The sequence below is a fragment of the Glandiceps talaboti genome, chromosome 18, assembly GCF_964340395.1.
Source record: "Glandiceps talaboti chromosome 18, keGlaTala1.1, whole genome shotgun sequence".
In the NCBI taxonomy this organism is placed as follows: Eukaryota; Metazoa; Hemichordata; class Enteropneusta; family Spengelidae; genus Glandiceps; species Glandiceps talaboti.
In genome coordinates this window covers 16,052,501-16,079,131 of record NC_135566.1, presented here as the reverse complement: position 1 = coordinate 16,079,131, position 26,631 = coordinate 16,052,501, and the positions used below count along the sequence as shown (strand labels likewise).

At 35.9% G+C, this 26,631-nt stretch overlaps 1 protein-coding gene across 1 annotated transcript in view; it reads right to left on the bottom strand.

The window, feature by feature from the left end:
• Nucleotides 1-19,630, bottom strand: part of LOC144449746 (cadherin-23-like) — a 60,873-nt gene extending 41,243 nt beyond the window's left edge. The window contains exons 1-9 of the mRNA XM_078140323.1: nucleotides 19,507-19,630; nucleotides 18,176-18,520; nucleotides 13,235-13,585; nucleotides 9,469-9,825; nucleotides 6,084-6,428; nucleotides 3,629-3,973; nucleotides 1,591-2,438; nucleotides 868-972; nucleotides 556-675 (exon numbers count right to left, since the gene is read on the bottom strand). Of these exons, the coding sequence (XP_077996449.1) occupies nucleotides 556-675; nucleotides 868-972; nucleotides 1,591-2,438; nucleotides 3,629-3,973; nucleotides 6,084-6,428; nucleotides 9,469-9,825; nucleotides 13,235-13,585; nucleotides 18,176-18,520; nucleotides 19,507-19,630 (2,940 nt within the window). The remainder of the gene's footprint in view (nucleotides 1-555; nucleotides 676-867; nucleotides 973-1,590; nucleotides 2,439-3,628; nucleotides 3,974-6,083; nucleotides 6,429-9,468; nucleotides 9,826-13,234; nucleotides 13,586-18,175; nucleotides 18,521-19,506) is intronic.
• Between the last annotated feature and the right edge of the window lie 7,001 nt (nucleotides 19,631-26,631).

Genomic DNA, 26,631 nt, shown 5'->3' with positions numbered 1-26,631 from the left:
ATAAGTTAAATAAGTATATATTTTAGAAGATGAAAGTTTATTTAGAATACGGTGCTTTAAGTGTAAACTAGACAAGGTTACATTACGGATGCGAACATAGACATTTGGGTTGTTTTGAGTAAATGCGTGGACTGGGCAAACTGTTCCATGAGTATTTTGAAAGTAACTGTATACGAGAAGCCTTACATCCTCTCGTTCCGGTGACAGTAAACATTTTTTCTGTGTGAGATCATTTTAGTCGATGACATCCAAACTAAATATGGACCTCAAATCAGTATGATACATTACCGTTAATTTCGGCGTACGTCATGGAGCATCGTCATAAACCACATCCAACTTATCCACTTTTACGGCACCGTCCAAGGAACAGCGTCAAGAAGTTCGCAGTATCACGGAAGAAATATCGGCTCTGGTTTGCGAGAATGTCGTGAAGTAACTGTGAAATGAACCGCTTACCTGATATCAATGTTGGCATCCAACTGGACGAGTTTTAACAGACCATATCGTAGCATAAGAATGACAACGATTGAATTTATATCATTGGCTTAAGCTTACCATGAGAATGAATGTATTTGGAGGCGAATTTTCGTCTACAGACCCAGTCGAATTACCATATCTGAATTGAGGAGTATGGTCATTTACATCTAATACTGTAATCACTAGTTCTTCCGCTACCTACAAAAGTAAAGATAAGAAATTCTTGTAATTTCTACAAATCACAATAATCTAATGGTCAACTCAGAACACCATCAAGAGAAACAAGAGTATACGGAAGGAAAGGGTAACTAAATGATATCCAGCCGATTCTTACAACACCATTTCCACGGTAGCATATAGTCTTAGGGACAAAGATGATACAATGCATACCTGATTACTTAAGCAAAGGTTTTCGTCATTAATGGAGCCAATAACGACATAGTGATACATATCCCTTTCTTCTCTGTCCAATGGTCGTGTAGTTGATACGTCACCCTGTAATTGTAATTAATAATTGTATTTATGTAAATTTCACAAAAGCAAATTTTGATAATTTGGTCCTAAAATCTACTCGCAGGTAAAATTTGGCGATTGTGATTATTTTGATGAACTTTGGTATGGTATGGTAGAGTATGTTTATCATATGCACTGTAAAATGTCTGTCACTCAGGTATGCAGTATGAATGATCTATTGCTGTTATTCAAATGAGAAACCAAAATTAGTAAAAGCGTTAGTTTATGTCAATTAAATGTAATCAACCAGGACAAACGAACGCACAAACGGACAAACAAAATAAAACGTGTTTATGACTACATGAATAACACGTTTACAGAAAAAACCTAATTATCCGCATTATTTCACGTGAAGGCGGCCGTAGAATGTTTGAAACTGAGCGACAACACCCGTCTAAAATGTATCCGTGTAATCCCCCTCCATGTGGCTTTGATTGAAGTTGGCAAAAAAAATATATTTATGATTTCAATGTAAACACATTACTGATGGGAATTGTAAATATTTATATTATCAATCTTTTCTATTCAATATACACAAATACTTTAAATTTGGGCATCTCCGTATATTCTGAAAAATTATGATTATTTTGAAGTATGTACCGATAGGGAGTCGATTGTGAATTCTTCAACTGTCCCGGCAAATTGATAGTCAATATAGTATGGATATGACGTCATATTCATGGACAGTATCGACAGTAACGTTGTGACGTAAGAACCACTGTCTTCATTTTCATAAACATCTGCCAGTTGAAAGGAAGTGTTCTGAAACCCAGGAAGAATATTTGGTACTAACGTTATGAATACCGTGGCAGGTATAACGGCTGACTTGGAATAGAATCCATTATCTGTGCCATTTATTTCAAGTTCCAATATATATTCACCATCAATTATATCAAGGAATTCACGGAAGGTACGAACAAATAATTGAATGGAGGTCTTTAAAATGTTGCTGTCCATATGGAAGAAGATGTCGAAGGGAGGTGTTATAGTGTATGTTATATCACCATTTACATCAATGTCTGCATCGGAGGCGTAGACAACTTCTATTATCGAATCTGCCGGAGTTCCGTCTTGGGTTTCCGTGAAATACAGTGTTGGATCAAAGACAGGGTAGTTATCATTAACATCTAATACGTTGACGTGTACAGGGATGTCTTTGATCATCTGGCAACCTTCGGTTCGGACAGTAAAAGTATGCTTATCGATACTTTCCCTGTCTAAACCTGTGTCATTGGTCTGTGTCCATATAAACCCTATGTCATCAACGATAAAGTAACCTTGGGCATCTTCTTCGATAATTTGGTATGTAGCGTTCTGGCAAGGATTTTGAAAACACGGATTCTCAGAAGTTACGTTGCCAACTGGATGATAATAGTCTGGAAGGTTTTCAAGATGTTCAAAGATATACCATTTACTGCCACACTTTGAGACATGGCCATACACAGTATCTGTAAATAGTCAAAGAAAAATGACATAGAGAAATCCTAGTTACAAATACTTGTTTGATCACACTTTCAGAAATAAGACCTTCGCAGAAGTAAACTATGTAACTACAGAGATAATTACATGTATAATCATAGAAAGATGCCTCACAAAGCCCTGCATGTGTCAAGTTTCTTTTCTTAATTTCGCACACATATGCAACAAACAACCAACCAACAAACCCAGCCACCCAGCCACCCACTCACACACACACATACACACACACACACACACCCACCCACCCACACACACACACACACGTACGCATCATAATATAGTGTGTCTCCCTGGAGAGAACAATGCTCGATGCAATATTAGTATATTGGATTAAGTATATATATATATATATATATATATATATATATATATATATATATATATATATATATATATATATATATATATATATATATATCTTATACTCAGCATATACAATATGTCTATACTGGAGCAAACAGTGCTCAATACATATACATGTAGAGCGGTATAATTACTAATAATAGTACAGTATCAAGTAAGATACACATGAGTCGTTACACAGTGTTTCATGCTTTCGCAATCATCAGACGACTAACGGTACAGTCAGTGATGTTCTACTATTAAAGTTCAAAAATTCTAAGATTCCATTTCACGTGATATGGACACCACAGTGGAAGTTGGTCAGTACATATCTATTTTGATGTCGGCACTTTGATATTAATTGACCTTTCCTTTTCAAGTTCCAGATATGTTTTAATAGCTAAGTACAGCTGTGATATCTCTCACCAATGAATGATAATGGATCTCTCAAAATAGATATGTACTGACCAACTTCCACTGTGGTGTCCATATCACGTGAAATGGAATCTTAGAATTTTTGAACTTTAATTTAAACTCCGAGTTACAACCAAGAAAGAGTTCCAGTACTACCAAAACTATTGCGCTCTGCCACTGCGGCATAGAGCACTGTCTTAGCAGATTGATACTCACCGAGTTATATATATATACAAAACTATTACGCTCTGCCACTGCGGTATAGAGCACTGTCTTATAGCAGATTGATACTCACCGAGTTATATATATATATATATATATATATATATATATATATATATATATATATATATATAAGAGAGAGACAGCATAGCATAATATTTGATGATAAATGTCTTCTCACCTTGATCATGCAATATTACTTGAAAGCCGCGGTATGTAATAGAGCCATCAGTTGTGAAGGTTAACCAAACAGTATCACCAGATTTAAAGTTTTTCGGCAAAGAAGATCCTGAATGGTTAGCAATGACAACATCACTCCATAATTCATTACCGTGGCCGGCCGAGACAAAATCGAAGTATTCCTCGGTCTCAAAATCCAACCACTCCACAAAGATGCTTCTCGATGGCAATGTAGTAATGATCCATCGACAGGTAAGATAATTTGAGTAGTTATTGGGATAGTTCGGTGAAGTAACGTTGACGGAACCACATTGTGATATAGTTAAATATTCCTCGCAAGGTGACGCTGGAGTAAAAGACACGTACACAATATAAATTTATATAATTTATACGATATAACATACTTAGTTTACTTTTGTCACCTCACTGGGGATTACTGACAGTGTTTGCTGCAATATGAAGACGATCGGTATGTAGTAACAGCACGTAAATCAGTGTTGCCTGATGATCAGTCAATAACGTGAAATTCAGATTAGCAAGTAGTTTTATTTTAGTTAATTTCACAAGAAATAATATAGTGTGTGGCCAAACAAATTTCACCAAGAAATTAGCAAACTTCAATGCATTTGCTTTCAGAGTATATGTGAACAACATTACAAATTTGAAGAATTATGCTAATAAAGCTAATTAATATGCATGGCTTTCAGCCCACAAAAATATTTCGTCATATATTTATATGAAAATATGACGACTAAAAATGGTAACTGTATAGAACTAATTAGTATGCCTGTATTTACTCTAAGAAATAACCATATATACCAGCACGAGTATCCTTGTAACTAGTTTCCTGCCACTAAAGCAAATACACATTGGGATACACATCGAAATACACCTTAAAAACCAGAAATCAACAAATAATACTAACTCGTAGGGCAATTAGTGCATCACCAGCAAATAATGGCATTGTTTAATATTAGTCATAATATTGTCATAAAATTAGTATACCAGGTTAAACATCAAGGTCGTTCCGGAATTAAAAGCATTAATTTAGCACTTACTTGCATCATATATGTCAACACTGAAACCTGTGTCTGTAATGTTGTGATTTGACACGAAGGTCATCCATAATGCATACGAGGCAGTCCTAAAGCTTGGTGGCAAAGTATTACCCGAATGGTTGTAGATTAGATTCTCGCCGAAAAAGGTACCATTTCCAATGGAGATGAAATCATAATTAGCTTCAGTGCTGAAGTTTGTCCAAGATACATCAACATATTTTATATAATTGGAAATACGAATATCCCACCGGTATCTGACATTGTTTGGATAATGCGCGGGATATAGGGGAGATTCCAATGTTATTGACGCACCATGGGAAAGATGGCGATATTCATGGCCATACCATGGATCTGTAAATCATCATTCATATATAGACGATAAAAGAGTGTTACTTCATATCTTGGTATTTACATATAAACCTAGCGGTTCTCAACAAATGTTTTGCTGTATTTGTCTCAATGTTTCTAAACAATTTTACGCCCCCCATAAAATAAATAAATAAAGTCCTTGTTAGATATCCTTCAACGAGAATAAGTGAAGGAGTTACTCATTAATAAGAATATAACGTCAATATATTGACATTTGCCGCGTTCAGGCAATATTTCCCCTTTGACAATTTAACGTGCCATTTTGTGATGCCCAGATAATGGTTCAATATACATCATTTACATTACATTTGGAGATGATTTCAACTTGTGTGTCTTAGCGCAAGTGCATGTTATAAATCCTGACATCGGAGACTATATATGCCTATTCATTTTGCACAGGAATATGTAATACATGAATAAACTAGACACCTTCAAAATCAACAGCAATATCCATTTTGTCGCGCTAGCATATTGTCTTAACACTTTGTGATCAACTCTTTTGCAGCGTTTATGAATAAAAAGGCGAAGAAAAAGATTTCAAAAATAACTATGTTTTGGTCGTTTGCTAGTTAATGTCCCCTTTATTAACACCTGTCGCAAATACAGTTTGTTAAAGTGGCCATATGGATGAGGATTTTTGATGAATAAAACAATTTTACCATCATGGGTTCCTGTATGAAAATTCAGTATGAAACAACACAGACCAAGTCTGTGTTTGTAACTCCATATATTGCAAAAAGCTAAACAAATAAACTGTGTAAAATGTTTGTTATTGTACGTACATAGCAAACATTTTAAACATATCTTAATGTTTTACAATTTATTGAGTTACAAACATGTGATGTTTCTCGTTGATTTTTCAAGTAGGAAGCCATTATAAAAAAAATTCATGAATTAAAAAATCCAAAATAACTTATCCCCCAGTTCTAATCCATATGTCCACTTTAAATTTTACGGCTATGTTTATTAACACTAATCATTCCTAGCCTGTTCTTTACATTGCTATTTTGTAGTCCCATATTATCTTACCGGTGTCCTCCATATGAACCTTGAATCCTTGGCATACACCAACCTCGTCAGAAGCAAACCTCATCCATAATTTATCATGACCACTATGAAAGCTTCTAGGGATCACACTGCCAGAATGCTGGTCAATCAAAACGTTTGCACCAACAGTGTCACCGTATCCAAGGGAAATAAAGTCTGCACAAGGCTCCGTTGCAAAATCTTCCCATCTCACATAGATATTCCGCCAGTAATCTGATGCCTCGATGAACCATTCACATCGTGCATTATTTGGATAATCATCAGGATAGTTTGGAGACATAATATCGATATTCTCCGATCGGTGGAGGTTATAACTCTCACCGCAAGCTGTGATCATGAATAGGTAACAATCGACAAAAAGGTATATAATTTGGGCATTGTTTAAAAGTCAAAAAAATATTTGTATTAAATCTGAAAGCTTCCATGAAATATAAAATGGTTAGAAATTTAAGAAGACGATATATCTGAAGAGGACAATTTGACACACCACACAGACCCAATTCAATTCAAAGGACGGTCGGTTTGGCAATTGGATATTCAGGAAATATTGATTTACCAGATTTAAACTGAATGCCTCTCGTAAGGGAATCGCTAATTATGCAAATAACTCATTAAACTAAAAAAAACTATGGTAACAGGCTTTGGTTTTTAGACAAGCGTGCGTTCTTAGGTTGATGTATGTAAGAGTGTATGATACTGCTTAATGCAGTCTTAAGATATAGCCTAATTACCGAAAATCATTAATTATGCAAATTATTCATTAACACTGTAAGGTACATCAACTAACTTTATAGGACATATACAATTTGTTATGGTTAATGTATGTACTGAATTATATTGAAATTGAAGCATGCAGTCATAAGATATAGCCTAATTACCAAGAATCATTAATTATGCAAATTATTCATTAACACTGAAAGGCACACCAACAAGTTTTACAGGACATATGCAATTGTTATGGTTAACGTGTGTACTGAATTATATTGGAATTGAAGTCTGTATTCTTAAGATATAGCCTAATTACCGAAAATCATTAATTATGCAAATTATTCATTAACACTGTAAGGTACATCAACTAACTTTATAGGACATATACAATTTGTTATGGTTAATGTATGTACTGAATTATATTGAAATTGAAGCATGCAGTCGTAAGATATAGCCTAATTACCAAGAATCATTAATTATGCAAATTATTCATTAACACTGAAAGGTACACCAACAAGCTTTACAGGACATATGCAATTTTTATGGTTAACGTGTGTACTGAATTATATTGGAATTGAAGTATGTTTTCTTAAGATATAGCCTAATTACCGAAAATCATTAATTATGCAAATTATTCATTAACACTGTACGGTGCATCAACAAAATTGATAGGACATATGTGTTTTCTTATGGTTAACATATGTACGAAATTATGTTGAATTTGAAGTATGTATTCTTAAGATATAGCCTAATTACCAAAAATAATTAATTATGCAAAATATTCATTAACGCTGTAAGATACATCAACGAATTTTATAGGACAAATGTATTTTGTTATGTTTAACGAATATACTAAATTATATTGAAATTGAGGTATGCAGTCTTAAGATATTGCATAATTAGTTGATTTCATTAATATGCAAATTTCTCTAATTAAACATTAACAGATCTGGCTCAAAACCTAATCAGGTCTAGCTATTACCCTAAAGATTATATAACCCAAATTTCATTACAATTGAGCCAGCCGAGTTTTAGAAAATGGCTTCACAGACAGACAGACAGACAGACAGACAGACAGACAGACAGACAGACAGACAGGCATTCCCCTTTTAATACCTCTCGTACCCTTACGGGAGGTAAAAATGAAACTTTTGAGAAAATTCTTTTGCCACAGGTTTACCTTCATAGAATCCCCCCATGTTTATACATGCTGAAAGACAGAGAGAGCAATTTCTACTTTGAAATTCCCAGCATTACCCCCCCCCCCCCCACCTAAATCCAGCTATAAGTATCACCCTCCTGTGATCACAAATGTGAATAGATTCAAGCCTATACATACACATCAAATGCCATTCGAAATTGATTCGTACTTTGGGGATGTTGGCTATGTCATTTTTTTTACCTAAAATACAAAATCATCACTAAAGTGCAAAATCAAAGTCACCATCTTCCCGTGAACTATGTAGACATGTTGACTTGACAATGAGGGCGATAGCGTGCGTTTGTTACAGTCTCGTGTGCTTTGCAATTACTCTCATTTCGAGACTGTTTTGGTGTGCTTTGCCCTCGGGGGAAACGAGACTGTTTTGGTGTGACTGGCTAGTCCCGAGGGGAAACAAACGTACGCTATCGCCGGAATAATGTCAGTCAACATGTGTTTTATAAGACACCGAACAAGAATCATACACCACAGCACACTAAAATAATTATGACAAACTTCTCCAGCAAGCAGAGTTTGTTTGCATTGCGTTCAATAACCGTGAGAGTTGTCCCAATAACAAATAGTTCTCCAAAATACCAACCGCTGTCTTGATTACTGTCTTTTTTTGAAAGTCTTTCTCAGAGACGATATTGGCCAACTCTTCTTCCGAAATTTCGATTAATCGAGCCAAAAAAATCACTGCTTTGGCCGCTGCTTGCGGTCGTAGTTGCAGATGAGCAAGACATGCATTATGTTTACAATTTGTTGTACTTTGAAAATGTCGTCTGTATTCGCGATCATAGATGACGTCATCATGAGGCGCTAATCGATGGAACTAGTCTCTTGGGGCTAGTTCCATTAATTAATGCCCGCTACGTCATTTATCGTGGAACAGCGTGAGCATGGTCCATAACATGTGATGTCGCATTGACCAATCACGACCGAGAATTGAGTAAACCTTAGGTGTGAACTAGAGCAGTGACAATAAGCCCACACCTGTAGAGCAGATGGAATAACTAAGAAGTTAACAGTGGGGCAATGATGGACAACCATCGAATACATGAACCAAATAACTTGCGCTGTCATACCCCCCCCCCCACACACACACACAACCACTTATATGAACCCAATAACTTGCGCTGTCACACCCACTCTGCCCCCCCCCCCGACAAGTGTAGCTTGTTAATACATTGAGATACCCTAAGTAACTTACTTGTAATGTTGATAACGTTTTCAGTCGTCCACGGAGTTCCCGTTGGGTAAAGTTCTGTAAAAATCATCGGTGTATAACACTAAATTAACGTACGTACGTACGTGCGTGTGTGTATGTGTGATTCTATAATATTTGTCACACAAAAACAATCATTGGAATGAAAAACAAATTATCTTACCTTCATTTATATAAATTCGGAAACTTTGAAAAGTGATATCATTAGAATGAAAAACAAATTATCTTACCTTCATTTATATAAATTCGGAAACCTTGAAAAGTGATATCTTCATTTGTTTCAAAAGTTATCCAGACACTGTTAGCGTCAGAATAAAAATAGTCGGGGTATGTGTTCCCTGAATGTTGGTTGATAACCACATTTTTACCAACTTCATCTCCATGGCCAGCTGATACAACGTCAAAGACTGGTTCAGTGTCAAAGTAATTCCAACCAATATGTAACCGTCTCGAAGGATTGGATGCATAGATGATCCACACACACGATGCATCGTTAGTGTAGTTACAGGGAAAGTTCGGAGATGTGACATAATTAGTGTAACCATCTATCGTTACCACGCCGCCACATGTACAGTTGCAAAGCGTGCCTGAAAAGTGAAAAATATCATCAATAACGTCAGTCACTGAACACAAGATGTTGAAACATTAGAAGTAAAAATCACAATGTAAGCCTTTTATGCTATGTTGAATATTCCAATACTTACTATTTGGTGATGTAACGTTGTCCTCTGGCTCTTCGCTATCTAATGACACAAATAAACTTGAACTAGTAAGTATTTGTATGTAATGGAGTGGAGTTACAGAGCATGTAGTTGTTTATTCGCAGGCTTTTCACCACAATATGATTATAATTTTGTTGTTTATCGAGTGTAGCGCTACGATCGTTGTGCCGGTGTTTTCACCCCCACCCAATATGGCCATAGCAAGGGCTCAAAGTTAACACCTTCTGTTGGTCACACTTTGCGACAATTCAACCAACCAAACTCAATATCAAGTTACGTTTTCTAACGCCTAGGAAAAAAAAAACGTTCTAAAGCGACGCATATTACTAAATGCAAATTACAAGAACAGAGTGTGTTTAATTCTGTATCTCATGAAATTTTGTGCACAAGCGTAGGCGACTATGTAATAGTGATTATCAAAATACTAAGATTCGTACACTTTAGTTTTAAATTTCACTGACAGTCATTGAAAAGACTTTATTTTCCCACCACCCTCCCCTACTAATTACTGCTCCCCAAGATAAAGCCAAAAAAGCTGTTCAACGGGCAACCAAACCCATCACATTGGGTAGGTAGGTCGACTTTTCTTCTTCTTTTAATAGAAGTCTTGTAAAAACAAACCATATATAATGATGGCAAAACATTTTAGGTTGATTTTATATAGTACTTATTCACTCATGTTGATTTTATCTCTTGCAATTTGGCTGCAAGGCAATCGATTTCCATCAGTTCTACAATTACGATATGTACACAATTTTATACCATTAAACAAATGTTTTAGCCCCTCTCACCCTCTCCTCTCAAAAAATATTAAGACCCGCCAAATGAAACTCCATAATTATTCTAGCCACCCCTTCTGTCATCTACACTACAGTGGAGATATAAAATTATTTGGTACAATGATGCATTAAAATAATACTGATAACCAACTACAATAACAGTCCAAACTAGATTACTTTACAAAGGATGTGGATTTCACATGCATGTCTCCTAATGAGCTCTAACCTATACAGGGAGGTACTTTAAGCCTGCCACCTTCCATCATGGTAAAGGAGAAAGGCAATTATCACCATGATTGCTACTGATTAGAAGACACCTCCAAAAATGAAAACTTTTTTGAAAATAGACAATGTAGAAGGCCATTTAGAGGAATACAATATCAAAACATAGACATAATTGAAAGTCTTACAATGTTTGAATACGATACTAAAATACCAGAATTGAGACAATTATACTATGCAGTACATATTATCTGGCTATGAAGCGCATTTTGTTGTTGCGAAGCTGAAAGATATTTTGCGGATGCGCACTTGGTAAGTGACTTCTCCTGAACTTTAACTGGGTTCCAAAAAATCACAAACACAAAGCAAAACATTTCAAGACTTTGAGACTATCAGACTTTTGAATACCCAATGACTGCTCAGCCCGCTTCCCATGATCATAAAGTGTTGCTTATTCGTTTAGTGCACGTTGGATATGCAACAGCTTAGTTTAATCTCAATTCACTCTTGTATGCATTATAAGAGCCAAACAAACCATTGTATAAGATATTATATAATTTTGAATTGACTCAAATGTATATTGTTAAATGTATTATTCAGAAAATATAAAGAAATCCTCTTAATTTTGAAACAAAGTGTGCATTTTAAGCCCGCATGAGGATATATTGCGCATCACCAAAAAAAAGAAAAAAGAAGAAATTGAAATGCCAAAAAAATATGGGTAGGTTGGGCCCGTTGAACATCTGTTTTAATTTTTTCTGGCCTAACGGGACAAATTAACGAAAAGAAAACGTGGCAATGTATATGAATAGTCTGCTTTTTAAAACCAGACTGTACACTTTTCTTGCTTCAAGTCAACTCCGTTGTAACATTGGTAATGACAATACGGGGAACAAAGTTATATAATAAATATGTCAATTGTATGTTCGCAATGAAGTCTAGGAAAACCTATGTCGCCAAATTAAGAAAAAAAGAAGACACAAAACAAGATATGGTATGAAAAGAGGCTCTGATAATGTTCAGTATTTGTCTCTTTTGATTCAAGATTTCAGATAATTCTGCTTCCCAATGTCTCATAAATTGAACTTACAGCGTTTCAGGGAACGAGTGGAATTTACTACGGGGGGCGTGATCAATAGTTCAATGTAGGGTAAAAACTTGGAGGTGGGGGTTGAGCCAATTTAGTTCTCACCCTACATGGATGTTTTTTACCCCAAAATACAAATATTTCTTTTTGAAATGTCAAATTGAAAAATTTTGCTATAGTAAATACATGACACTAAAATAAAGCAGTGTCAACAAAAAACTACTACTTACTCACTACATGATGACTTTGTATTCATAGCACTATATACTACATACTGATTTGAAATTGATTGTGCGGTTTGAATCATTTTTCATCACTTTAGTTGGGGGGGGGGGGGGTTGAGGCCTGAGTATGAGAATTTAGTTTTTTATCCTACATTGAACTATAGATCTCGCCCATTACTGAAGGCTAAAGAATGTTCACGGCCCCCTTGGCAGCCCACTGTTTTCGTGCCCCTTCCCATTTTCTCCTAGATCCTCATGCCCTCCCCTGCCCAAAATTCGGCTTGTTCCTTCACTATATAAAATCTTAAGTGTACCTATCCCCTGTAACTATATGATATGAAAGTCTACAATATTAATTGATTTAGGGACCATCGTACAATGTCGCACAAGCTCAATGAACGAACATCGTTTGTTTAAAATAAAAGCCACTCCTCCCCGTAAACGAACATTCACAAGTGTGACCACACGTTTATATGATGTAAACCGTGATGAAAACTGTAGCAGTCACACTACTACGATCGATGCAATGTAAAACCATGATGGTAAACATGAAGTTCCAACCTTTTGAACCTGTTTACTGAGATGATGGTAAACATATCAAAATACTACCGGAAACATAACACTGTATCTCACATTAGAAGTACATTTTTATCAACTTAACAACATATCACTAGCAAATACAAAAGTTTTTATCATTGAAGGCGTGAAGTTTTCGAAATTTAGAAGTGCAAAAATGAAGTTCTGAGCAGCAAGCACCTTGATACCACACCCCTCCCTCCCCCCAAACGAACATAGTTCGTTTATCGAGCTTGTTTGACAATGTGCGATCTTCTCTTACCTGATTTATTCAAAACACTTCGTTGCCTGACTACTGTGAAAAAGTCATATCCGATATCTCTTTGTAATGTTAAGTCATAATGATAACTAAATGTGATTTATTAGTATAATTTTGAATCACATACCTACATCGTACATGTCAACACTGAATCCCGTGTCTGTAATGATGTGATCTGACACGAACGTCACCCATAGTTCATTCGAGTCAGAGATAAAGTTTTCCGGCAAGGAATCACCGGAGTGCCTGTCGATTACCACGTTCATATCTGGTGTGTGACCATTTCCAACGGAGACAAAATCATAACCTTCTTCAGTGTTGAAGTCTGACCATGACACGTTGATACGTCTTGTGTAGTAAGCATTAATACGCCACAAAAATCGTGTATTGTTTGGATATAACTCGGGATATGAAGGAGATTCCACTGTCACAAACCCACACGGTGAAATATGGCAATATTCAGAATTTTGTTCTGGATCTGAGCACAATGTAGAACAAAAGATATGAAAATGAAAACCTATTGTATGACGTATTGTAACAGTTTTATATAAATACAATGGTGTGTTGGTCTGTATTTGTTATACAATGTTATATTTGTGTTATACTTACATATTTATATATTTATACCATACACGAGCCAGGTTCAACAAAATGTATGGGATAAAAACTCTGGTCGACGTTGAACATACGTCACGACAACGCGTGTCTACGTCACTGGTTCTGCTGTATTCGAAATGAGTCAAAGCGCTCAAGATTGCCATTACTTTCTATGATTTTTTTTATATTACTGGCAATGGTATAATTATATTATTCCCCAGTAGTTTTCTTCATTCAACCGTGATACTCGTGACCTAAGGGTTTTTACTCGTGCTACTCGTTCTATTCCTTCTCGTCTAGTGAGTCGCTGAACGAAGAAAAATATTGGGGAATAATATCAAATTATTTTTTCTTCCATGAGAAACATTATATCCATACTAAATTGTTTATAAATCGAGCATAATTTCTGATACAGACATAGGGGATACAGACATAGGGGAATCATGAGTCTGAGATGACGTAGCACGAATGAGAAATACCGGGAGATTATTTATTACATACATAGACCCACTATTTTTTCTATTATAATGATAATTTTAAACTAAAATATTGTCAAACTTTCGCTGAACGCGCATTAATTTTATGAAGTGATGAGCTACAGCGCTCATCTGTTATTTTCATTCAGTTTTCAGAATGTAGTCACCATTGCAACAGCTGCCGTCGCTAACGTATATGTTGAGATCAGTAATATTACACCAGACTTTCAGGCTGGGAACATTTTCCCAACGACTGGACGTTTGTCAAGAGCAGTGATTCATTCTTTGACAAAATATAAACACTTTCATCAGAAAAAATGAGACATATCGAGAGACTGACTAAGGAACGGGTGCCTACACCGGTTATGCATAGAACTCGGCTCAGAGTCATACGTTAAAAACATCAACACTGGCAAGTTATGTCAAAAACATTGTGAAATTTTCAAAAACACATTGTCAAAAGACGTTCAAAAATTCTATCAGTTGCATTTAACGGACAACGATTTCACTGCGTTGCGCAACTATCACAACTGGAAGTTTTTACGATGTTGATGTTAGCATGTCTACGTACGTTAGTGCCTGTACGAAAGGCGATAGATGTGTTCAAAAGAGGTGTATTTGTTCACTGTTTACACTGATGATGATGGTCGATGATCAGCAATCCATGAATAGCAAGGACCTATTTTCATAAGGACGTCGAAGGAAACGAGGTCAGTGTGACATCTCAAGCATGATCAACAACGTTTACATGAGCGAGTACAACTAAATGTTGTCTAAACTTTAGTGGAAGAGAAGTTCTGTTGATCAGACACAGACTATTTTCAAATTCTTACAACATCTTAACGATAAGAAGCAAATGTGACACTGACAGACAGGCTAGTCCGTCCGTACACCATACAGGAGGCACAAACATACCACATGTGCATCTGGTTGACTGGGATTGATTGTGATCACGTAATATTTAGCACTAATTTTATGCTGTTGCTTCCAAATATTATTGAACTGCAATCTTTCTAAACAAGTCATGGAAATTGCCAATAACCTGATTACTTTATGACTGAATATGTTACGATCATAAATTCCCTTACTTTCAGTTAAATTTTCTGATGGGAAGCAACACATTTAGTGTGAAATCTGATGAGCGACATTGATGGGTACAGTGACGTAATCTAACGTTCGTTGGTAACTATTATTTTTGTAAATGGTCCTTAAATATCAAGTACACCTGTCTTCATAGCAGACAGAAATCTGAGGCCAAATTTTGGCACGAATGGATACATCATTTGACTCCACAATTAAATAAGCAATGCAATAGCTCAAAAACCTGGCTCAAATTTTATAACACTCGCACAGCTCAGAGCGCCTGCAGGGGGTCGGAAAAAATCGATTATCTTTTCAGTAAACTTTGCAACACTGTATAATCAAAATTTTGTACCTGTCAATGTACTGCTGCATAGTAGAAATACTACTACTAAACACTTCATGGAATATTTGTAACAGTATGTTGTGAAAGTCTACGATGATTTGAAAACAGCAGTGATTTCGGAATAATATTACAACTATTGTGAGACGCATTGCAAATATTGTATTCAGGGAATGTCATCAGCAACTTTATAAATCATTACAGAACAATGTATTTGTCTGTACCTTGCTCGGTCGTGATGCGAGCTGTTCAGACAAATATCGGGGGGGGGGGCGCTAGTCCCTTATTTGAGTATACATTTATGTGCCACACTTTTGGGTTCGTTTTCTAGCCATTTGGTCTAAAATGGGGTCAGGGTTTTTTCGAACTCAAGAGTCTAAATGTTAACGGGTCCACTTTGCATTATATTTGATTTTGTTTGGTCTAAAATGTGGCCCTTTGTCCTTTGCCAAATCGTATTTGCCATTAGTTGCCCAAAAATGTTGCCCCTCAGGAAAATGTATTTTGTCTAAACTTTATGCTAAAAAAAACCTGTAAATTAATGGTCTAAAATAGGATATTGATTTTTGGTCAAAGTGGGTCTAAAATTGGGCCTATGACGACACACCCCTATCAGAGATGGCCACTGGTTCCGCCCCAGGAGAAATATTGGTAAAAGCCAAACTAGTCCGAAACATGTGAAGTCACAGTCAGTTACACTGGCATATAGAAATAAATAATTTAGGTTCGAACAAACTCTATAGATTCCTGAGGATATTTCACTCTGATCTATGTTTTGTCATTGCACAGAACTGCTAATAGTATATACAAACATTTAGACTTTTGTCGACAGGACACACTCCACAGTATTATGACATACATTAGATTTGAATTATTAAAAGTTCAGTTATTAAAGTGTGGAGTGTGCATAATTAGTAATAAATTAAATAATACTTATATTTATATTCATATACAGAGGAGTAACCAAACTCCAAACTGTTATAACTTGAGCTTGAATGAGAAATGTCGCAAAATTAATTGAGTAGTAATCTTCAACTTCAGTGATATTCAACTAAAGTCCTCCCAGACATTTTCATTATGATAATATCACATCCCTTAACTTTTTCATTTTCCTAACATGCAATTTTGAAATTACTTTTACTATATTTTAGACTCTCACAAATTGAATGCAGAAGTATGTACAGATAAAGTTGTGAAAGGGCGTTCTCAAACGTCAATCAGCATAGCAAATATGAGCCGGCATAGCAAATATATGCTCAAACGGATACATTTTATTGACAATAGGACCAAAAGGCACCATTCCTCTAAATTGTCTCTCACACAATGCTTTATTATACTATTTAAACCCCTTCACTTGTAATAATAATAATAATAATAATAATAATAATAATAATAATAATAATAATAATATATATATATATATATAACGTTAATATATATAAATATCTACACTGCCATAATTGCCATGAAATTGCATTAGGCATTCACTGGTGATAAGATAAGAATACTGAATATGAACTTGGGAGGGTTTACTATCAATGTTATGCCTCGTGGGCGAAGGAGGCAACACGTAACCCACTCCCACCCCCATGAATTCCTAGGGTACATTTTGTTTATGTACGGCTAATATGGCCTCCTCAATTCCGTGTTTTGGGGATAATATGACCATAAAATCAAACTAGCAATACAGAGCTAGAAATTGTAAGGTTGGTCAAACTGTACTAGTAGTAATGAATAATCACGGCTTCGATATTTTATAAATACATACAACAGAACGTATAAATATCAACAGTAGTATATATGCCATTTTTATAACATGGAATAACACATCACTTTCATACAACCTTCACGCATCACGTGGTGTGGATTATTGACCAGTAGTGACATCTATGTGCATACAAACGGCGACGATTTGTTCTGTTTACCCTTGAGGACACTTTAACACACAATAGCATTATGACAGTAACACAGGAGTCCATTGTGATTTGTTTTGACTATGGAAATATGTGCTTGAGAATGTGACGTTATAAAACACTTATTGCCTGGCCTTATTTAGGCACTACTGGACGTCATATTAACCCTTTTGCTGTTACCAGTGTGTAGCAATTATATCCTTCGGGTTTCAGCCTCTGGAAACAGTTGCTGAATATCAGTCCTTGGAGTAATAGGCGTCACTTGTGCCCTCATAGCCAGGCAATATATATAAGTGTTATAGTATATGTAATAGTGGATGAAGATGGTATAGGATGATGATGCTAACTAACATGCATAACTACTTATAAGGTGTTATTTGTTCACTTGGAAAGTATCCCACTCGATATTACTGACGTTGAAGCTTAAATAGCATGTGATGTATATATTGACTCAGACCTCTATGTAGTCTTGCTGCTAGACGTTCGGGCTTTCTTTCGGAGCTATAACTATAAGTGAACGAAGTTCGCATGTGATAGCGTTGTTCGGCTGTGTGTCGTATTTTATCCGAGGGCTAGCTGATAGCCTAACCTCTATAGTGGTCTGAGATATTGATTACACTCGAAGCTGTCGTGTGTTTACAAGAATAATGTTATCTTACCACTATCTCTCATTCGGACTCTGAACCCTCGCTGCTGGCCAAAAGCGTCAGATACAAATGTCATCCACAATTTATGATAGTTATACATCATGGGATTTGGAGTACAACTGCCTGAATGTTGGTCAATTAACACGTTTTCACCAATAATGTCACCGTATCCAAGGGAAACATAGTCTCCACAAGAATCTGTCGAGAACTCCTCCCATTCCACACGGATTCTTCTCCAATAGTCTGATGCTTCGATAAACCATTCACACCATGCATTATTTGGATAGTTATTAGGATAATTTGGAGACTCTATGGTTACTGACCTACTTCTGTTGAGGATATAGTTTTCACCACATCCTACAACTAAATCATAGAGATAATTTTAGACATTTGACTTAGAAATCGATCGGGTCATGCGGACTACATGTTACGCCCTTTTACAGTTATTAAACATTACTAACTATAACATACCATTTATATATATAAATAAATACAATATATAAACGTCATCATGATATATTGCTACTACTACTATTACTACTACTACTATTACTACTACTACTACTACTACTACTACTGCTGCTGCTACTGTTTCTACTGCTGCTACTACTACTACTACTAATACTACTACTACTACTACTGCTGCTGCTTCTGCTGCTGCTGCTGCTACTACTACTACCACTACTTTGAATTAATGAACAACTCATTGTTATTTAAAATAACTTCACTTACTCACTCATTCATTCATTCACCACCACCACCACCACCACCACCACCACCACCATCATCATCATCATCATAATAATAACATCTGTTTGGCGCCTCATCTTAACACATTTGTCAGATTTGCGCGGGAAGTAGGTGGGTGGTGATGTGTGTGTGTGTGTGTGTGGTGGGGGGGGGGGTTGCTGATGATACATATTGTATATACATAATGGGATACGGGTAATGTATTATATGTAAAAGAAACATTTGCGTAAAGGTTTTTTTGTCACTTGTTGATATGGGAACTTTTATATTTATATACTTTCTTCAGAACAATTTAAAGTGTTTATCGCCCTGGCAACCTGATCTGGCCATACAATTATACATCTTTGACATTCAAAGGCTGAAGTGATGAAGAAAATATTAACTTGGCATTAGAAACATGAGGTAAGGATAGTAAACATTAGATGTGTCCTTAACCCAAACGTCTAATTTTAAGACATTACAGTATTGTTATTTCAATAATGATTCTACCAAACCCTTCTAATGTGTTTAGTATGATCCTCTGCATGGTCATATTAAGTAGGAGGTAATGGAGCTTTATGATTGTTGTAATAACGTTACGTTGATAGAAGTACCAAGTGGAAGTATTGGCATTCGTAGATGTAGTACTAGCATTGGTAGTTGTGGTTTGGGTGATATGCGCATAGATGAAGCGTCAGCACGACTAAAAATACGAGTTGTTTTGTGAAGTGCATCCATCTATACAAGCAATATTAGCAGTAGCAGATGTAGTTTGTGTAGACGAAGTGTCACCAATGGAAGCTACGGCCTTAGCTTTAGTAGTATCAAGTGAAGTATAGCCATGCGTAAAAGCAATATTAGCAGTGGTAGATGCAGTGTGTGTAGGTGAAGTGTAACCAGTCGTAGCCACGCCATTGGTTGTAGTAGTATAAACTGAAGTATAGCCATTTGTAGAAGCAGTATTATCAGTGGTAGATGCAGTTTGTGTAGGTGAAGTGTTACAAGAAGTAGCCACGGCCTTAGCTGTAGTCGTATCATGCGAAGTACAGCCATGTGTAGAAGCAATATCAGCAGTGTAGATGCAGTTTGTGTAGGTGAAGTGTCACGTGGACTAATCATACCATGGGTTGTAGAATCAACTGAGGTATAGCCATTTGTAAACGCAGTATTAGTAGTAGTAGTAGAAGTAGTGTCATCAGTACTAGCAATATCACCATTAGTTGTAGTAACATCAATAGTTGTGTGCCTGTCCAGTGTAGATGGGGATAACGTGGTTGTTGTAGTCATCTCAGAGCTGACTGAGGAATCATCAGTAGTTGTGAAAACGTCAGATTGAGTAACGTCATTTGGTAAAGTAGAAATACTTGTAACTGCGTCAGTGGCATGCGTACTTGCATCTGTAGGAGAACAATGGTTGTTTACTTTAAAACTTAAAAGAATTTCTAGGAAACAATAAAAAATTAAAAGCGAAATAATATGAGTGTTTTTTTCAAAAGCACTTCATTTATAATTTTAATTGACATTCACATGCAAGTACCTATACAGTACAAGTACCTTTAAGTTACTAGGCGTCTTAGATTTGACATGCAGAATACTTAATGACTATTTCAAAAGCGTACTCATTCATTTAACTTTTGAATGGTATATAGGGTGTAGCACGGAGATACTATCTTTCCACATGTCAACAACGGAATCATGGAGTAGCTGGTTTTAGCACTTAGGATATTTCTGGTAAAGAAGATAAACATTCTTAGACTAACACTTTTAGATTTCAAATAGTCCTTGGTTATATATACGGATAAGGCGGGGAATGTTTTCAGATTAAATATCGATTCATTGATAGCTATACGTTCTCTGTTGTTGTTATCAGACCCAGTCAAAGTTTACAAATTATCAAGTGCTTTTACTTGATAAACCTCGGTGAACATTTACCCTCTTCTTCATGTTCATACTTTTCCACTGATAGAACCGAAGTTATCAAGGTGTTTGTGTCAAACAAGCGAGAATCTACAGAATCCCCCAGAAATGGGTAGCCTATACAGAAGCATGCTTACACATGGAGAAATTTGGAGATCTTTCAAGCAAGATTCTCTGTTGGCAAAGTGCAGTCGAAAATTTCCGGTACAATTTTCCAATTTGTGTTTGGAACAAAAGTGTAATTCGACACTGTGGTTTACCAGATGAATTTTCATTTGAAGATTTTTTTAAGTAAGTTGACGTTGCTGAATTAAAATTTACTACATACAGGTCGGCACATACAAACGGATTTGACCTTAACCTCTATTATATATATTTCAATAAATATGTGAAAAATAGTCCTTATCACATTTAGGAGTAACAATGCATTTATGATTCTCCATCTACACGTTGACTGAAAGATTCCTTGTTGGGTGTGACAAATACAGCTAATTTCAAGTTCCCGTTCAAACATAGCCGCTGTTTGATACACCACGCGCAGAAACCAATAAGAAAGTGTATGTTCTACACTAAGATAGCAAGATTGCAATTTCTTACTACATTTTATCTAAATGGAATAAACCATTCAAGCTTACTGCAACTAACCGTAAACACACGAGCGCCAATGTTATTACTACTGCATTTGGTGTCGGCATCCGGGGTCTGTTACATATAATGGGATACGGGTAATGTATTATATGTAAAAGAAACATTTGCGTAAATATTTTTATGTCACTTGTTGATATGGGAACATTTATATTTATATACTTTCTTCAGAACAATTTAAAGTGTTTATCGCCCTGGCAACCTAATCTGGCGAGACAATTATACATCTTTGACATTCAAAGGCTGAAGTGATGAAGAAAGTATTAACTTGGCATTAGAAACATGTGGTAAGGATAGTAAAGATTAGATGTGTCCTTAACCCAAACGTCTAATTTTAAGAAATTACAGTATAATATTTCAATAATGATTCTACCAAACCCTTCTAATGTGTTTAGTATGATCCTCTGCATGGTCATATTAAGTGGGAGGTAATGGAGCTTTATGATTGTTGTAATAACGTTATGTTGATAGAAGTACCAAGTGAAAGTATTGGCATCGTAGATGTAGTACTAGCATTGGTAGTTGTGGTTCGGGTGATATGCGTATAGATGAAGCGTCAGCACGACTAAAAAAATACGAGTTGTTTTGTGAAGTGCATCCATCTATAGAAGCAATATTAGCAGTAGCAGATGTAGCTTGTGTAGACGAAGTGTCACCAATGGTAGCTACGGCCTTAGCTTTAGTAGTATCAAGTGTGAAGTATAGACATGCGTAAAAGCAATATTAGCAGTGGTAGATGCAGTGTGTGTAGGTGAAGTGTCACCAGTCGTAGCCACGTCATTGGTTGTAGTAGTATAAATTGAAGTATAGCCATTTGTAGAAGCAGTATTAGCAGTGGTAGATGCAGTTGTGTAGGTAAAGTGTCACAAGGTAGTAGATGCAGTTTGTGTGGGTGAAGTGTCATGTGGACTAATCATACCATGGGTTGTAGAATCAACTGAAGTATAGCCATTTGTAAACACAGTATTAGTATTAGTAGTAGTAGTAGTAGTAGAAGAAGTGTCATCAGTACTAGCAATATCACCATTAGTTGTAGTAGCATCAATAGTTGTGTGCCTGTGCGGTGTAGATGGGGATATTGTGGTTGTTGTAGTCATCTCAGAGCTGACTGAGGAATCATCAGTAGTTGTGAAAATGTCAGATTGATTAACATCATTTGGTAGAGTAGAAATACTTGTAAATGCGTCAGTGGCATCCGTACTTGCATCTGTAGGAGAACAATGGTTGTTTACTTTAAAACTTAAAAGAATTACTCGGAAACAATAAAAAATTAAAAGCTAAATAATATGACAATTTTTTTTCAAAAGCACTTCATATATAATTTTAATTGACATTCACATGCGAGTACCTATACAGTACAAGTACCTTTAAGTTACTAGGCGTCTTAGATTTGACAAGCAGAATAGTTAATGACTAATTCAAAAGTGTACTCATTCATTTAACTTTTGAATGGTATATAGGGTGTAGCACGGAGATACTATCTTTCCACATGTCAACAACGGAATCGTGGAGTAGCTGGTTTTAGCACTTAGGCTATTTCTGGTAAAGAAGATAAACATTCTTAGACTAACACTTTTAGATTTCAAATATTCCTTGGTTATATACACGGATACGGCGGGGAATGTTTTCAGATTAAATATCGATTCATTTGAAGATTTTTTTAAGTAAGTTGACGTTGCTGAATTGAAATTTACTACAAACAGGTCGGCACATACAAACGGATTTGACCTTAACCTCTATTATATATATTTCAATAAATATGTGAAAAAATAGTCCTTATCACATTTAGGAGTAACAATGCATTTATGATTCTCCATCTACACGTTGACTGAAAGATTCCTTGTTGGGTGTGACAAATACAGCTAATTGCAAGTTCCCGTTCAAACATAGCCGCTGTTTGATACACCACGCGCAGAAACCAATAAGAAAGTGTATGTTCTACACTAAGATAGCAAGATTGCAATTTCTTACTACATTTTATCTAAATGGAATAAACCATTCAAGCTTACTGCAACTAACCGTAAACACACGAGCGCCAATGTTATTACTACTGCATTTGGTGTCGACATCCGGGGTCTGTATGGTGGCACCTTAGTCCATTTAATTTAGAGAACATGTTGCAAGAAATTATATAATATTCATTCATTCATTTAATCTTCCTATCTTAACGTATAGCATGCGCAGTTTCTTATTGGTTTCTGCGTGGTTGTAGCAGACAGAGCCGCTGAACGGTAATGTCAAACGCGTTGTAAGTATTCAGAGAATGATAACAAGAGCGCCAACAACGTCCATCAACCAAATCTTTCACCTTACATGCTAGTCAGCTTATAAGGAAAACTCCACTGTGTGGGTGAAGTATACCTGGTATGACTATTGCAGTCATTGACACTCCTGTGAATGCATCTTTCAATATGAACCAATTTACTTTTCTATTAAGAAAAATCCATTTTTAAACATCAAATATGTAACTCAAATTAAACTGAAGTAATTGCAACTTATGCAAAACATGGATCCATTCATACACAGTAGTTTCATTACACTAAAACTAATCTGTGATACCAACTGATGCATTTACATAATTTAACATATTAAGTGGACGTTCTCGTACATGTTACTAAAGTGAAATTTAATTGAGACCAGAAACATTATCTTAGAAGTTATGTTTGCCAATCACGGTATTTAAATCATTGGCAACTACAATACCAACCGTATAGTAATCAAATTATCAATCAGATTGTATGATAATCATATTAAGACAATATGTGAATGTAATTACCTGATATAGACACCACGGAGAAGCAAATCAACAGTATGTACATCGACATTATGTTCTTGTGTGGTCGGATATCCATTTGTGTGAGCAACATCCAACAAATCAGTAAAAGTATATACCTACAATATATAAAATGTACAAATTAGGTACAACCCTTGCAGCAGTCATGTAGAGACGCCTGTCATCAGAACGTCATTTTTATCAGTAGTGGAAATTTAAAACTGACTTTGAAGGTGCCGAAAGTATTCTCCTTATCACACTATCAAACTGACATACATTGATACAAATCCAATAGCGGGTGCTTGTGGTGTAGGTGCACGCCATGATCTTGTCATTTTTGTATGACTGTATAGTTAGTCATTCTCCAGTATACCATATGACTAGCTTTCACAGAGAAACTGATAAGGCATCGCATGAATTTACATAAGTCACCTGAAAATTGTTTTTTGTGTATGTACGCTCTGATCATAGGTTCTCTACATAACTGTTGCAAGGGTTGTATTATGACTCCTTCACAGCAGTAGATTTCAAAGTTATCTTTAAATAATCTCAACCCATAATGTATAACTTTGTAACACTTTTATGTACATGAGGAAATGAGAGTCATATCGAAACCTTTGATATCAGCGCTTGTGCCCATGAGCTATCAAAATATTGACTAAGTGTTTGACATGTATGGGAATAGCAATCCTCTACTGGTGTTTATTTTGAAAACGCTTAAAGTGTATGCAGCAAGTTATAACCAACGCCTTGCTGCTGAAGTCGTGCCACTTCAGGATTGGGTAAGGGACGATCGCACAATGTCACACAAACTCAACAAGCAAACTTCGTTGTTTAGGGGTCTGGCATCAATGCGATTGCTGAACTTCATTTTCGCACTTCTAACCAAATTTCGACTTTCACGTCTTCAATGATAAAAGCTTCAATCTCTATTTGCTACTGAGATGTTGATAAGTTTATAAAAAATTTACTTCTGATGTGAGATACAGTGCCGGGTTTACAGTAGTACTTTGATGTGCTTACCATCTCAGTAAACAGGTTCATAAGGATGGAACTTCATGATTACCATCATGTTTTTACATTGCATCGATCGTAGTGTGACCGCTACCATTTCCATCATGGCTTACACCATATATAAACGTGTGATGTCGCATTTGTGAATGTTTGTTTAGGGAGAGGGGGTTTGTCTTAAACGAATAATGTTCATTTATTGAGCTTGTGCGACATTATACGGTCGTCCCTACGACAAATTCTGAAGGTGTGAATCAACTATTTTATTTTGTAGTGAAGTAAAATAAGTTAAAGCTGAGAATGCGCTGTTCCTTATTAGTTTCCGCGTGGTTGGGATTGGTCAAAGTTTATCAACATCCAAGAAAATAGTCGGATTTAACTATTTGGTTAAGGTTTTTCGATAACTTTAACATGGGGTAAAATGTGGCGAAAAACAGTAAGATATTATGACTATTTGGGCTGTAAATTGCATTCACTTATTGACAGGAAAAAAGGACATTTTCAGTAGAAGTAAATCATCGTCTTGCTCGACAGAAACTGGACAATCATTGGTACACTGTATTGACAAAATATCTTGCTAACGAAACTAGCTAACCTATATCATTTGGCACGTCAAACATTTTTATAAACACTGCCAGATCAAAATTATTGGTTGGCAAAAAAAAAGAAGTATAATTGCTATATCCATCCAGAATTATGCTTTGTGCAATATATTTTTGATCACAGATATTCCAATGACATAGGAGGGGTATATAAGAGGAGGGGGTCCGTAATTTTGTGCAAGGTCTTGGGTTATGGTCAATCCTTTTCATGCACCGAACTTCTGAAAAAACACTGGCCTCTTCCCCTGTAATTTGTGTTCAATACCTAACAAAGATATGCACACGTTGAAACAGATACATGGTTACACCATAAGCAATACATTGAAAAAGTAACACCAACGAATTATACAAGTGGCGTTGTTTAGCGGTTACACAAACATTATTTTGATATCACAAAACGCATATTTGAAAAAATACAACAGGAAACTTTTCCTATATCAAAAATAAAGAATTATACTAAATTGGTGTGAGTATTACATAATATACAAGACTGTCTCACGTAACCACTGTTTAAACTCCGCCACCAACAATAATTATCAAGCCAAAGATGCCGAGAAAACAGCTGCGTTGTTGTCACCAAATATTGCGTTATATGTAAAAATCATTATCACAAAGGCTACAATAAAAGTGTACGTGATGAAAGCGATGGTTAAATCCAAATACTGATGTAAAGTTTAGGAGTCTTTTTCGAAATAAAGGATACCGAAAAGACGCATAAACGGGCTGCGATCGCTAATCTTATAAGAAAACCTATAACTCCGCTAAAATGATGGTGCAAAGATGTCAAAATA